Source organism: Bufo bufo, chromosome 5, assembly GCF_905171765.1.
Source record: "Bufo bufo chromosome 5, aBufBuf1.1, whole genome shotgun sequence".
NCBI lineage: Eukaryota > Metazoa > Chordata > Amphibia > Anura > Bufonidae > Bufo > Bufo bufo.
In genome coordinates, this window is record NC_053393.1 from 321,605,975 (window position 1) to 321,622,785 (window position 16,811).

The window sequence follows — 16,811 nt, forward strand, 5'->3', positions numbered from 1 at the left end:
GTGACAGTACCCCCCCTTCCACGAGGGGCCTCCGGACACTCAGGACTAGGTCTCTCAGGATGAGAGGCATGAAAAACCCGAACTAACCTGTCGGCGTTTACCTCAGACGCTGGAACCCACATTCTTTCCTCGGGACCGTAACCCCTCCAATGCACCAGATATTGAAGAGAACGGCGGACCCGACGAGAATCAACAATTTTGGATATTTGAAACTCTAGATTACCATCCACAATAACAGGAGGGGGTGGCAGCGGTGATGGTTCTAGAGGTGGAACATAGTTTTTGAGTAACGATTTATGGAAGACGTTATGAATTTTAAAAGTCTGAGGTAGCTCCAGGCGAAAAGCCACGGGGTTAATGATGGCTACTATTTTGTAAGGACCAATAAACCTAGGACCCAGTTTCCAAGAGGGAACCTTTAATTTAATATTCCTAGTAGATAACCACACATAGTCATTCACTCCTAGGTCCGGACCTGGCGACCGTTTTTTTATCAGCCATGCATTTATATTTACCTCCCATATTTTTCAAATTAGCTTGCACTTTCTGCCATACAGATGAAAGAGACGACGAAAACCGTTCCTCTTCGGGAACCCCAGAAGACCCCCCTCTTTGAAAGTACAGAATTGGGGATGAAAACCATATGCACCAAGAAATGGTGACTTGCCAGTAGATTCCTGACGGAGATTATTTATGGCAAACTCGGCTAACGGTAAATATGATGACCACACCTCTTGGTTTTCAGACACAAAACACCTTAGATATGTCTCAAGGTTTTGGTTGGTATGCTCAGTCTGTCCATTCGACTGAGGATGGAAAGCTGAGGAAAAGGACAAGTGTACCCCCAAACGGGAACAAAAAGCTTTCCAAAATTTAGAAATAAACTGGGTTCCCCGATCCGAAACAACATCGGAAGGGACCCCGTGAAGCTTCACGATTTCACTGATGAATACCTGAGAAAGAGTCTTAGCATTAGGTAGTGCGGGTAACGCAATGAAGTGTACCATTTTGCTAAACCTGTCCACTACTACCAAGATAACTGTTTTACCCGCAGACAAAGGTAAGTCAGTGATAAAATCCTTTGACAGATGTGTCCATGGCCTATTGGGAATGACAAGTGGCAATAAAGACCCTGCAGGACGTGTATGAGATACTTTCGCGCGCGCACAAGTAGAACAAGAAGACACAAAATCCATTACATCCTGACGCAACCTTGGCCACCAAAAACGACGAGACAATAGCTCCAAGGTTGCTTTACTACCCGGGTGCCCAGCAAGTGCCGAATTATGATGTTCCTTTAATAATTCGAGACGCAGGTTTAACGGTACAAACAATTTCTCTGAGGGGCAAGAGACTGGGGCGTCCCCCTGGGCCTCTAACACCTTCCCCTCCAGAACAGAGTGTACCACAGAGACAACCACTCCTCTTTGTAGAATGGGTACCGGATCACTCACATTACCCCCTCCAGGGAAACAACGAGATAATGCATCTGCCTTGGTATTTTTTGCCCCAGGACGATAGGTAATAACAAAGTTAAACCTGGTAAAAAATAGCGACCACCTAGCTTGTCTAGGGGTGAGACGCTTAGCTGATTCGAGGTACAGAAGGTTTTTGTGGTCCGTAATCACAGTGACGGGGTGGATTGCCCCCTCTAAAAAGTGACGCCATTCTTCAAACGCTAGTTTAATAGCTAATAGTTCCCTATTGCCAATATCACAGTTCTTCTCTGCTGCAGATAGTTTTTTAGAAAAGAAAGCACAAGGACGCCATTTGCCAGGAGACAGACCCTGAGACAGTACAGCCCCCACTCCCACCTCTGACACATCTACTTCAACAATAAAAGGCTGAGAGACATCAGGTTGGATTAGTACAGGTGCCGAGGTAAACCTCTCTTTTAGAGAGGAAAAAGCAATTTTAGCGGCGTCAGACCATTTAGAAAAATCTGTCCCCTTCCTAGTCATGTCAGTAAGGGGTTTTACAATCACCGAATAATTTTTAATGAATTTTCTATAGAAATTTGCGAAGCCCAAGAACCGTTGCAGTTGCGGAAACCTGAAGCAGATAATAAATAACCTAGGAACTAGATTTCCTGAACGGCGAAAACACACTTTTCAATTTTAGCATATAATTTATTTGTCCGTAGGACCTGCAGTACCTGTCTGACATGCACCTCATGTGTTTTCAGATCCGACGAATAAATTAAAATATCATCTAGGTATATCACCAGAAACCTGCCGATAAGATCGCTAAAAATGTCATTAACGAAATGTTGGAAGACAGCAGGAGCATTGGTCAGACCGAAAGGCATGACTAGATTTTCATAATGCCCCTCAGGGGTGTTAAAAGCTGTCTTCCACTCATCCCCTTCCTTGATACGAATCAGATTGTAGGCCCCCCTAAGATCAAGTTTGGAGAACCACCTAGCACCCGCAATCTGATTAAACAGGTCAGGAATGAGAGTAGGAGGGTATGGGTCTCGGATGGTTATCCGGTTTAATTCACGAAAATCTAGGCAAGGACGCAGGCCCCCATCTATCTTTTTAACGAAGAAAAACCCTGCAGCCACGGGTAAAGAAGAGGGTCTGATGTGTCCCTTAGCCAAGCTCTCGGAGATATAATCTTTCATGGCTTGTCTCTCTGGACCCGAAAGATTATATAACCTGGTCTTGGGCAATTTTGCACCGGGAATCAGGTTAACCGGTCAATCATAAGGACGGTAAGGTGGTAACTTCTGACAACCCTTTTCAGAAAAAACTTCCTCAAAGTCCGAAACAAATGTGGGTAGGGTAGCTTAAACGGCCTTTAATAAGTATGTATGATTAAGATAGCATTATTGCCCCTGACCGCCATTGAAACAGTGAGCGACCAGGGGGATATTGTTATGTTACCATACCCCTGTCACAGAGTAAACTCACTCAAGAAATTCTGTGGTTGACACTGTATTCAGATAGGGGATGTATGAATGTCGGCTTCTGGCCCCTCTTTAAGGGACTGATGGCCAGCTTACTGTTGGCCACGTCCCTGTAGGGGCCACAGTCTAGCATGAGGACCGAAAGGACAGCTGAAATCGCCTAACTAACGATCCCAGCCAGGTGGGATCCTCATATACTTTGGCCAACATGATATCATCACCCCGGTCCTCCTTTGGCTGCTGTTACGTGTGGCATATCTAGTTGCTGTGGAGGGGACGCGATTCTCACTTCTCTGGGGATCGCTCCCTCTCCCTAGCAACAATAGACGTCATCGACGCCTGTGCTCTGGTTTGTGCCGCGGACGGAGGACGTTCCTTTCACCATGATCTGCCCCCGGCAACAGCGGACGTCACGGGCACTCGATTTTTTCTATTGGCCGCCTTAGAATCCCTCCCCTTGTGGGTGTGGGGACTCGGCGCAGGCGCATATGGACACAGAGTACGCCGGATTTTGGCGCGAACTCGCTTCTGGGCACAGCGCCGGTGTTCACATGGACCCTCCCCCACCAGTAAGTATTACTTTATTCTATGCATAACCAATTGATAAATGATGTAATCAGCCACACTAAGGCCTAATTCACACGAACGTATGGCTTTTATAGTTTTTTGCGGTCTGTTTTTCACAGATCCGTTGTTCCGTTTTTGAGTTCCGTTGTGTTTCCGTTTCTATTCCGTTTTTCCATATGGCATATACAGTGTACAGTAATTACATAGAAAAAATTGAGCTGGGCATAACATTTTTAATAGATGGTTCAGCAAAAACGGAACAGATACGGAAGACATACGGATGCATTTCCGTATGTGTTCCGTTTTTTTGCGGACCCATTGACTTTAATGGAGCCACGGAACGTGATTTGCGGCCAAATATAGGACATGTTCTATCTTTCAACGGAACGGAAAAACAGAAATACGGAAACGGAATGCATACGGAACACATTCCGTTTTTTATGCGGAACCATTGAAATGAATGGTTCCGTATACGGACCGTATACGGAACACAAAACAACGGCCCGTACACTCGCAAAAAAAACGTTCGTGTGAACTAGGCCTAAGTCAATTCACATGTCGAACTTCAATCCTTTACAATTCAGCATGTGAAGTAGCTAATTAGAGACACACCCACTGAGCCACTATTTAAAGGCACATTGCACTATATTATTTCATAGCTTGAGAAAGACCAGAGATGGTTGAAACTTTGCTATCCCTATGCTGCTGTTACCAATAAAGTAACCGGCTTTTTCATCAGAACTGAGGAGTGCTGTGGATTTTCTTTTTATTTATGACACTACCACCACCATGCTTCACTGATGAGGTGGTATGCTTAGGATCATGAGCAGTTCCTTTCCTTCTCCATACTCTTCTCTTCCCATCACGTTGGTACAAGTTGATCTTGGTCTCATCTGTCCATAGGATGTTGTTCCAGAACTGTGAAGGCTTTTTTAGATGTCGTTTGGCAAACTCTAATCTGGCCTTCCTGTTTTTGAGGCTCACATCTTGTGGTGAACCCTCTGTATTCACTTTGGTGAAGTCTTCTCTTGATTGTTGACTTTGAGGCCTCATGCACACGACTGTTGTGTGCATCCGTGGCCGTTGTGCCGTTTTCCGTTTTTTTTCGTGGACCCATTGACTTTCAATGGGTCCGTGGAAAAATCGGAAAATGCACCGTTTTGCAGCCGAGACCGTGATCCGTGTATCCTGTCCGTCAAAAAAATATGACCTGTCCTATTTTTTTGACGGACAACGGTTCACGGACCCATTCAAGTCAACGGGTCCGTGAAAGAACACGGATGCACACAAGATTGGCATCCGTGTCCGTGATCCGTGGCCGTAGGTTACTTTTATACAGACGGATCCGAAGATCCGTCTGCATAAAAGCTTTTTCAGAGCTGAGTTTTCACTTCGTGAAAACTCAGAACCGACAGTATATTCTAACACAGAGGCGTTCCCATGGTGATGGGGACGCTTCAGGTTAGAATATACTAAAAGAACTGTGTACATGACTGCCCCCTGCTGCCTGTCAAGTGCTGCCAGGCAGCAGGGGGCAGCCCCCCCCTGTAGTTAACACATTGGTGGCCAGTCTGGCCGCCCCCCCCCCCTCCCCTGTAGTTAACTCATTGGTGGCCAGTGCGGCCGGCCCCCCTCCCTCCCCTGTAGTTAACTCGTTGGTGGCCAGTGGGCCCTCTCCCCTCCCTCCCCCTCCTAATTAAAATCTCCCCCCCTATCATTGGTGGTAGCGGAGAGTTCCGATCGGAGTCCCAGTTTAATCGCTGTGGCTCCGATCGGTAACCATGGCAACCAGGACGCTACTGCAGTCCCGGTTGCCATGGTTACTTTGCAATTTGTAGAACCATTATACTTACCTGCGAGCTCCGATGTCTGCGTCCAGCCGGGAGCTCCTCCTACTGGTAAGTGACAGGTCATTAAGCAATGCGTCACTTACCAGTAGGAGGAGCTCCCGGCCGGACGCAGACATCGGAGCTCGCAGGTAAGTATAATGGTTCTACAAATTGCCAAGTAACCATGGCAACCGGGACTGCAGTAGCGTCCTGGTTGCCATGGTTACCGATCGGAGCCCCAGCGATTAAACTGGGACTCCGATCGGAACTCTCCGCTGCCACCAATGATAGGGGGGGAGATTTTAATTAGGAGGGGGAGGGAGGGGAGAGGGCCCACTGGCCACCAACGAGTTAACTACAGCGGAGGGAGGGGGGGCCCACTGGCCACCAATGAGTTAACTACAGGGGAGGGAGGGGGGCCCACTGGCCACCAATGAGTTAACTACAGGGGAGGGGGGGGCCCACTGGCCACCAATGAGTTAACTACAGGGGAGGGAGGGGGGCCCACTGGCCACCAATGAGTTAACTACAGGGGAGGGGGGGGGGCCCACTGGCCACCAATGAGTTAACTACAGGGGGGGGGGCGGCCGCACTGGCCACCAATGTGTTAACTACAGGGGGGGGGCTGCCCCCTGCTGCCTCGCAGCACCTATCAGGCAGCAGGGGGCAGTCATGTACACAGTTCTTTTAGTGTATTCTAACCTGAAGCGTCCCCATCACCATGGGAACGCCTCTGTGTTAGAATATACTGTCGGATTTGAGTTTCAGATCTAACTCATATCCGACAGTATATTCTAACGTAGAGGCGTTCCCATGGTGATGGGGACGCTTCAAGTTAAAATATACCATCGGATTGGAGAAAACTCCGATAGTATATTAACTCCTGACTTTACATTGAAAGTCAATGGGGGAAATTGCACCATACTGTGTCAACGTCAAACGGATCCGTCCCCATTGACTTACATTGTAATTCAGGACGGATCCGTTTGGCTCCGCACGGCCAGGCGGACACCAAAACGACTTTTTTTTCATGTCCGTGGATCCTCCAAAAATCAAGGAAGACCCATGGACGAAAAAACGGTCACGGATCACGGAAAAACGGAACCCGTTTTTGCGGACCGCAAAAAAATACGGTCGTGTGCATGAGGCCTGGAGAGTGTTCTTGATCTGGCCAACTGTTGTGAGGGATGTTTTCTTCACCAGGGAAAGAATTATTCAGTCATCCACCACAGTTGTTTTCCGTGGTCTTCCGGGTCTTTTGGTGTTGCTGAGCTCGCCGGTGCATTCCTTCATTTTAAGAATGTTCCAAACAGTTGCCTAATGTTTTTGCTATTTATCTGATGGGTTTGTTTTGTTTTTTTAGCTTAATAATGGCTTGCTTCACTGATCGTGACAGCTCTTTGGATCTCATCTTGAGTGTTGACAGCAACAAATTCCAAATGCAAATAGCACACTTGAAATGAACTCTGGACCTTTTATCTGCTCATTGTAAATGGGATAATGAGAGAATAAGACACACCTGGCCATGTAACAGCTGAGAAGCCAATTGTCCTATTACTTTTGGTCCCTTAACAAGTGGAAGGCACATATGCAAACTGTTGTAATTCCTACACCGTTCACCTGATTTTGATGTAAATACCCTCAAATTAAAGCTGACAGTCTGCAGTTAAAGCACATCTTGTTGGTTTCATTTCAAATCCATTGTGGTGGTGTATAGAGTCAAAAATGTTAGAATTGTGTCGATGTCCCGATATTTATGGACCTGACTAACTATGTTCAGTAAAAAGGTCGGCATCTGAAGATTTCAGATGCCGGTGAATTTGTTCCTCTTGTTCCCCCCATTGTTACCTTTGGTATTACATTCCCTTTGACTGAACTACAGGATCTGGTATTGCGACTACATTTTCTGGCTTCTGGCGATTAGATTTTCTATTTGCGCTCCTAGTTTTGACTAACATGTCTGGCTTCCTCATTTTCTTCTGGTGTTATTGGAATTACCGTACAACTACTGTTTTTGGTTTGTGTTACTCCATCACTTATGGAGTATAGGGACCGTCAACTAGTTGTGGGGTCACAGAGTAGGGTTACCGTGCAAGTACGTAGAGATAGTGGGTCTGGTAAGTTTAGGGCTACACTATCACCGTGTATGCGCATGAGAGTTCCACAGCAAACATCCCACTGGCGGTCACCTCACCAACTCCAACTGGGCAAAGTGATCAGCGAAAATGGCTGCAACATCCTGGCCGGCTGAACCTGGGCGAAATAACACGTGCACCATGTGTGGACGCACACAGGCTTGTGCAAGGTGGTGGCAAAGTCCACGAGACTGTCCAAGAACTTCAGCCACTGTTCGTGATGAGGAATGCTCCCGTGGACCTGCAGGGTCAGAATGGACTGCCGCTACACTGCTTAATCTGTAACGTGCCACCTCGCTGTAATTCACATGGATTTGAGAGGATTTTCACAGTCCTCCGGCTGATTCTGATAAATAGATCTAGCCTTGCTGGCGGTGCCTACCATCACATTCTGTACGACTGCTGCTGATGTCTCCATTAAGTAAAAAAAACTAACAAAAAGATATATCAAGTCGTAGGTGCCTAGAGGGGAATATATATATATATATATATATATATATATATATATATATATATATACACACATACACAGTACAGACCAAAAGTTTGGACACACCTTCTCTACATAACAAACAAGTGTGAAACAACTGAAAATACGTCATATTCTAGGTTCTTCAAAGTAGTCACCTTTTGCTTTGATTACTGCTTTGCACACACTTGGCATTCTCTTGATGAGCTTCAAGAGGTAGTCCCCTGAAATGGTTTTCACTTCACAGGTGTGCCCTGTCAGGTTTAATAATTGTGATTTCTTGCCTTATAAAATGGGGTTGGGACCATCAGTGGCGTTGAGGAGAAGTCAGGTGGATACACAGCTGATAGTCCTACTGAATAGACTGCTAGAATTGGTATTATGGCAAGAAAAAAGCAGCTAAGTAAAGAAAAACGAGAGGCCATCATTACTTTAAGAAATGAAGGTCAGTCAGTCAGCCGAAAAATTGGGAAAACTTTGAAAGTAAGGGCTATTTGACCATGAAGGAGAGTGATGGGGTGCTCCGCCAGATGACCTGGCCTCCACAGTCACCGGACCTGAACCCAATCGAGATGGTTTGGGGTGAGCTGGACCGCAGAGTGAAGGCAAAAGGGCCAACAAGTGCTAAGCATCTCTGGGAACTCCTTCAAGACTGTTGGAAGACCATTTCAGGGGACTACCTCTTGAAGCTCATCAAGAGAATGCCAAGAGTGTGCAAAGCAGTAATCAAAGCAAAAGGTGGCTACTTTGAAGAACCTAGAATATGACATATTTTCAGTTGTTTCACACTTGTTTGTTATGTATATAATTCCACATGTGTTAATTCATAGTTTTGATGCCTTCATAGTCATGAAAATAAAGAAAACTCTTTGAAAGAGAAGGTGTCCAAACTTTTGGTCTGTACTGTGTATATATATATATATATATATATATATATATATATATATATATATATCTCAACTTCCAGGGAAATTGGAGAAACTTTGTCTTGGCCCAAATCGGTTCGGGTCTAAGCCAAACTTTTATAAAAATTTGGCAAACCAGACCCAAAACAAAGCGAGTGGTTCACTCATCTCTAGTTAGAATCAATTTGGACATACATCAAATTTTAAAAAAATTAACAAATCTGACACTGAACTAAATTCGAGAAATTCGCTCAACTCTAGTTACAAGTTTAAATATCAATACTATTCCATGTGAAACACAGAAAACATTAAGGGCTCTTTCACACCGGCGAGTATTCTGCGCGGATGCGATGCGTGAGGTGAACGCATTGCACCCGCACTGAATACCGACCCATTCATTTCTATGGGGCTGTTCAGATGAGCGGTGATTTTCACGCATCACTTATGCATTGCGTGAAAATCGCAGCATGCTCTATATTCTGCGTTTTTCACGCAACGCAGGCCCCATAGAAGTGAATAGGGTTGCGTGAAAATCGCAAGCATCCGCAAGCAAGTGCGGATGCGGTGCGATTTTCACGCATGGTTGCTAGGAGACAATCGGGATGGAGACCCGATCATTATTATTTTCCCTTATAACATGGTTATAAGGGAAAATAATAGCATTCTGAATACAGAATGCAAAGTAAAATAGGGCTGGAGGGGTTAAAAAAATAAAAAATAAAAATTTTACTCACCTTAGTCCACTTGATCGCGTAGCCCGGCATCTCCTTGTGTCTCCTTTGTTGAATAGGACCTGTGGTGAGCATTAAATACAGTTACAGGACCTTTGATGACGTCACTCCGGTCATCACATGGTACGTCACATGATCTTTTACCATGGTGATGGATCATGTGATGACCGGAGTGATGTCATCAAAGGTCCTGTAACTGTATTTAATGCTCAACACAGGTCCTATTCAACAAAGGAGACAGAAGTAGATGCCGCGATCAAGTGGACTAAGGTGAGTTAAATTATTATTATTATTATTTTTTAACCCCTCCAGCGCTGTTTTACTTTGCATTCTATATTCAGAATGCTATTATTTTCCCTTATAACCATGTTATAAGGGAAAATAATACAATCTACAGAACACCGATCCCAAGCCCGAACTTCTGTGAAGAAGTTCGGGTTTGGGTACCAAACATGCACGATTTTTCTCACGCGCGTGCAAAATGCATTACAATGTTTTGCACTCGCGCGGAAAAATCGCGGGTGTTCCCGCAACGCACCCGCACATTTTCCCACAACGCCTGTGTGAAACCAGCCTAAGAGTAGAGAGTGGGCTGATTAATGTACAGTCTAGGCATTGCCACAAATCAATTTGGCACATTAAAAGGTCTTCCTTTAGCCAATTATCTGAATTACCTGGTAAATTTGGTTTACATAATTTTTTAGTCCAAATTCTAGCAGGTAATTTATTCTTTGTCAACAATAACATTGATGTTGTAATTGTGATAGATGGTTAATATTTTTGGGTTTAATAAATAGAAAGTGAGCATAGTCGAAAGCAAGGGCCAGACTCAAGTTGTCCCAACAAGTTCTATAGGTGCTTAGTTCCCTTATTCATACATGATCATAAGTGTGGACTTTTATTTTCTTCCTCCTATGCAGATGGCTGGAAAAAAATAAAATAAAATAAAATAAAAAATACTTTCAGGAGAATTTGTAGCTAAACTCTGAATTGCCATTTTATGATCTTAGCTTGGGTTGATTGGCTAAGACTTACTTCATCCTGGAAGACTAATTCAAAGTTATTTCTAGATTTTAGCTTCTTGTACAGGTATTCTGCATTTTCCAGACAGCTGTCAATTTGGAGCTCAAAGCCACGTGTTCCCTATAAAAAAAAAATAATAATATAAATTCTCCCTCTATAAATATATATTTATATATATATTTTTTTTTTTCCTTAAACCTTAATATAAGAGATGTCCCATTTCAAAAGGGACAATATGGCTGGACCAGCAGAACTAAGTGGGTCTGAATCTTACAGGGCCATTGGGCTAATGTATACTCTATACCTGTGATTGCCAACTTCCGGCATTCTAGCTGTGGTAAAACTACAACTCCCAAGATGTAGACTTCCTTGACTGTTCTCACAATTCCAGAGAAATGAATGGAGCATGCTGGGAGTCTTATTTTAACCGCACAGTTGGAGTCAGTGGCGTAGCCTGGGAAGGGGGGCAGGGGGACCGTTGTCCTGGGCGTAAAATTTTAGGGGGTGCCAGCCGGGCCGCACCGCTAATTAGGCAAAGTGAGGCGATTGCCCCAGGCGGCACAGCCCTGCTCACAAGTGGGGGGGGGGGCGGCAGCAGGTCACAGGGAGATGAGCACTTCCATTGTGGAAGAGCTCACCCCCATAGTCATCTGTATCGCCATCCTCAGGACAGCGATACAGATGGATGTGCTGCGGGGTAAAGGACAGAGAGGCAACTCCCTTCCCCAGTGCCTGCAGCCTATCAGAGGCCGATGCAGGCAGCACGATGATGTAATCGCGCCGCCTGATCCGTACAGCGCAGGACACAGGCCGGAAGAGGCCTGCATTGCATCGCTGCCATGGAGGTAAGTATAAGTGTTTATTTTTTTGTACAATACTGGCTACTGTCACATGATGGGGGGGGGGGGGGCATTTATGGGAGGCACTTCTCACTGGCACATGATTGGGGGGCACTGTGGGGGAACTTTTTACTAGCACATTATTGGGGAACTTCTTACTGGCACATTATTGGGGGGCACTATGGGGGTATTTTATACTGGCACATTATGGGGGCACTATGGGGGACATTGGCTCAACTGGGGGCATTAAAAGGGGGTATTTTTTGCACTGTCACATTATAAGGAGAATAATTACTACTGGGGGCATTATGGTGGGCTTTATTATTACTGGGTGCTAGGGGAAACATTATTACTAGTATGGGCACTATGGGAGCATTATTACTACCATGTGTGCTCTAGCAGAGAATTATTTCTATTGGTGGGACTTTTGGGAGCACCATTACTGTGGGGGCACCTCGGCAGAGTATCAGCTTACCACAATTATATTTGGGGAATGTTATGTTTACACTATTAGTGTCAGGGGCACTATTTGCTGGGTGCAGTCATTTTAGGGCACTGTGTGCCAATAATTATTAAAGGGCACGATCTGCATGGTACTACTATTACCAGGGGGTTTATCTGTTTCTGAAGTATAAATATTGGGGAGCACGGCAGGCAGCGTCTTGGGGAAGGTAGGATGATTTGTCCAGAAGATGGGAGGATGATGGAAAAGTAGTAAGCCAAGATTTTTTTTTTGTAAAACTGCAGAGACAAGAAATGGCTGAAAAATGGTGGTCTGGTCTGAAAGGAGAAGATGAGGAGACATCAAAAGGAGACATTACTGGATGTAAGAGGTATGTGCGCTGTATTACCCTGTATATTCTGTAGTGATGGGAGGGTGGATATAGAATTTGGCCCACACTGTAGCAGCCTGGCCCCAGACTTCAGGTCACACTGTGCGTGTTCTGAATTCTGGTGGCTCACACCCATCTACTACATTACCTGTACTCAGAGAGTTATCACTGTGTTATCTGTGGTGTTACATAGGACTGCAGGTGATATCTACTACATTATCTGTAAAAAAGGGGCGTGGGTGCTGGTAACCCACGCTATGACACTGGCTGAAGTGCCAGCGGTTAGCCACCACTGCTCTATAATACAACATATTTGTGAAAGATTATAATTTACACACATACCAATGGTTTTACATCATACATGACCCTTTCCTACGAACTAGGCCTTCTATGCTGCAACCCTCAGGTTACATGTCAATACAGAGCTAATCTTTCCTTAACCACTTCAGCCCCCAGTGCTTAAACACCCTGAAAGACCAGGCCACTTTTTACACTTCTGACCTACACTACTTTCACCATTTATTGCTCGGTCATGCAACTTACCACCCAAATGAATTTTACCTCCTTTTCTTCTCACTAATAGAGCTTTCATTTGGTGGTATTTCATTGCTGCTGACATTTTTACTTTTTTTGTTATTAATCGAAATTTAACGATTTTTTTGCAAAAAAATGACATTTTTCACTTTCAGTTGTAAAATTTTGCAAAAAAAAAATACATCCATATATAAATTTTGCTCTAAATTTATTGTTCTACATGTCTTTGATAAAAAAAAAATGTTTGGGTAAAAAAAAAAATGGTTTGGGTAAAAGTTATAGCGTTTACAAACTATGGTACAAAAATGTGAATTTCCGCTTTTTGAAGCAGCTCTGACTTTGAGCACCTGTCATGTTTCCTGAGGTTCTACAATGCCCAGACAGTACAAACACCCCACAAATGACCCCATTTAGGAAAGTACACACCCTAAGGTATTCGCTGATGGGCATAGTGAGTTCATAGAACTTTTTATTTTTTGTCACAAGTTAGCGGAAAATGATGATATTTTTTTCTTACAAAGTCTCATATTCCACTAACTTGTGACAAAAAATAAAAAGTTCTATGAACTCACTATGCCCATCAGCGAATACCTTTGGGTCTCTTCTTTCCAAAATGGGGTCACTTGTGGGGTAGTTATACTGCCCTGGCATTCTAGGGGCCCAAATGTGTGGTAAGGAGTTTGAAATCAAATTCTGCAAAAAATGACCAGTGAAATCCGAAAGGTGCTCTTTGGAATATGGGCCCCTTTGCCCACCTAGGCTGCAAAAAAGTGTCACACATCTGGTATCTCTGTATTCAGGAGAAGTTGAGGAATGTGTTTTGGGGTGTCTTTTTACATATACCCATGCTGGGTGAGATAAATATCTTGGTCAAATGCCAACTTTGTATAAAAAAAATGGGAAAAGTTGTCTTTTGCCAAGATATTTATCTCACCCAGCATGGGTATATGTAAAATGACACCCCAAAACACATTCCCCAACTTCTCCTGAGTACGGAGATACCAGATGTGTGACACTTTTTTGCAGCCTAGGTGGGCAAAGGGGCCCATATTCCAAAGAGCACCTTTCGGATTTCACAGGTCATTTTTTACAGAATTTGATTTCAAACTCCTTACCACACATTTGGGCCCCTAGAATGCCAGGGCAGTATAACTACCCCACAAGTGACCCCATTTTGGAAAGAAAACACCCCAAGGTATTCCGTGAGGGGCATGGCAAGTTCCTAGAATTTTTTATTTTTTGTCACAAGTTAGTGGAAAATGATGATTTTTTATTTTTTTATTTTTTTCATACAAAGTCTCATATTCCACTAACTTGTGACAAAAAATAAAAACTTCCATGAACTCACTATGCCCATCAGCGAATACCTTGGGGTCTCTTCTTTCCAAAATGGGACCCCATTTCGGAAAGAAGACACCCCCAGGTATTCTGTGAGGGGCATATTGAGTCCATGAAAGATTGAAATTTTTGTCCCAAGTTAGCGGAACGGGAGACTTTGTGAGAAAAAAATTAAAAATATCAATTTCCGCTAACTTGTGCCAAAAAATTTTTTTTCTATGAACTCGCCATGCCCCTCATTGAATACCTTGGGGTCACATGTGGGGTATTTATACTGCCCTGGCATTCTAGGGGCCCCAAAGCGTGAGAAGAAGTCTGGTATCCAAATGTCTAAAAATGCCCTCCTAAAAGGAATATGGGCCCCTTTGCCCACCTAGGCTGCAAAAAAGTGTCACACATGTGGCATCGCCGTATTCAGAAGAAGTTGGGGAATGTGTTTTGGGGTGTCATTTTACATATACCCTTGCTGGGTGAGAGAAATATCTTGGCAAAAGACAACTTTTCCCATTTTTTTATACAAAGTTGGCATTTGACCAAGATATTTATCTCACCCAGCATGGGTATATGTAAAATGACACCCCAAAACACATTCCCCAACTTCTCCTGAGTACGGCGATACCAGATGTGTGACACTTTTTTGCAGCCTAGATGCGCAAAGGTGCCCAAATTCCTTTTAGGAGGGCATTTTTAGACATTTGGATACCAGACTTCTTCTCACGCTTTGGGGCCCCTAGAATGCCAGGGCAGTATAAATACCCCACATGTGACCCCAAGGTATTCAATGAGGGGCATGGCGAGTTCATAGAAAAAAAAATTTTTGGCACAAGTTAGCGGAAATTGATATTTTTAATTTTTTTCTCACAAAGTCTCCCGTTCCGCTAACTTGGGACAAAAATTTCAATCTTTCATGGACTCAATATGCCCCTCACAGAATACCTGGGGGTGTCTTCTTTCCGAAATGGGGTCACATGTGGGGTATTTATACTGCCCTGGCATTCTAGGGGCCCTAAAGCGTGAGAAGAAGTCTGGAATCTAAATGTCTAAAAAAATTTACGCATTTGGATTCCGTGAGGGGTATGATGAGTTCATGTGAGATTTTATTTTTTGACACAAGTTAGTGGAATATGAGACTTTGTAAGAAAAAAAAAAAATAATTCCGCTAACTTGGGCCAAAAAAATGTCTGAATGGAGCCTTACAGAGGGTGATCAATGACAGGGGGGTGATCAATGACAGGGGGGTGATCAGGGAGTCTATATGGGGTGATAACCACAGTCATTGATCACGCCCGTGTAAGGCTTCATTCAGACGTCCGTATGCGTTTTGCGGATCCGATCCATCTATCAGTGCATCCGTAAAAATCATGCGGACATCTGAATGGAGCTTTACAGGGGGGTAATCAATGACAGGGGGGGTGATCAATGACAGGGGGGTGATCAGGGAGTCTATATGGGGTGATAACCACAGTCATTGATCATGCCCCTGTAAGGCTTCATTCAGACGTCCGGATGCGTTTTGCGGATCCGATCCATCTATCAGTGCATCCGTAAAAATCATGCGGACATCTGAATGGAGCTTTACTGGGGGGTAATCAATGACAGGGGGGTGATCAGGGAGTCTATATGGGGTGATAACCACAGTCATTGATCATGCCCCTGTAAGGCTTCATTCAGACGTCCGGATGCGTTTTGCGGATCCGATCCATCTATCAGTGCATCCGTAAAAATCATGCGGACATCTGAATGGAGCTTTACAGGGGGGTAATCAATGACAGGGGGGTGATCAGGGAGTCTATATGGGGTGATAACCACAGTCATTGATCATGCCCCTGTAAGGCTTCATTCAGACGTCCGGATGCGTTTTGCGGATCCGATCCATCTATCAGTGGATCCGTAAAAATCATGCGGACGTCTGAATGGAGCTTTACAGGGGGTTGATCAATGACAGGGGGGTAATCAATGACAGGGGGGTAATCAATGACAGGGGGGTGATCAGGGAGTCTATATGGGGTGATCAGGGGTGATCAGGGGCTAATAAGGGGTTAATAAGTGACGGGGGGGGGGTGTAGTGTAGTGGTGCTTGGTGCTACTTTACTGAGCTACCTGTGTCCTCTGGTGGTCGATCCAAACAAAGGGGACCACCAGAGGACCAGGTAGCAGGTATATTAGACGCTGTTATCAAAACAGCATCTAATATACCTGTTAGGGGTTAAAAAAAACACATCTCCAGCCTGCCAGCGAACGATCGCCGCTGGCAGGCTGGAGATCAACTCTCTTACCTTCCGTTCCTGTGAGCGCGCGCGCCTGTGTGCGCGCGTTCACAGGAAATCTCGGCCATCGCGAGATGACGCATATATGCGTGACTCTGCGCAGGGCTGCCACCTCCGGAACGCGATCCTGCGTTAGGCGGTCCGGAGGTGGTTAAGGCCTCTTTCACACGACAGGTTTTTTTTTTATGGGCCGGTTTTTGCGTTTCGTATGCGGTCCATATACGGAACCATTCATTTCAATGGTTCCGCAAAAAAAACTGAATGTACTCCATATGCCGTATTTCCGTTCCATTGAAAGATAGAACATGTCCTACTATTGCCCGCAAATCACAATCCGTGGCTCCATTCAATGCAATGGGTCCGCAAAAAAAACTGAACACATACGGAAATGCATCCGTATGTCTTTCGTATCCGTTCAGTTTTTGCATTA

At 44.6% G+C, this 16,811-nt stretch overlaps 1 protein-coding gene across 1 annotated transcript in view; it reads right to left on the minus strand.

The window, feature by feature from the left end:
• The window catches only part of LOC121001666 (glutamate decarboxylase 1-like), a 233,528-nt gene that overhangs the window by 8,728 nt on the left and 207,989 nt on the right, over positions 1-16,811 (minus strand). The window contains exon 13 of the mRNA XM_040432840.1: positions 10,583-10,690. Coding sequence (XP_040288774.1) covers positions 10,583-10,690 — 108 coding nt within the window. The remainder of the gene's footprint in view (positions 1-10,582; positions 10,691-16,811) is intronic.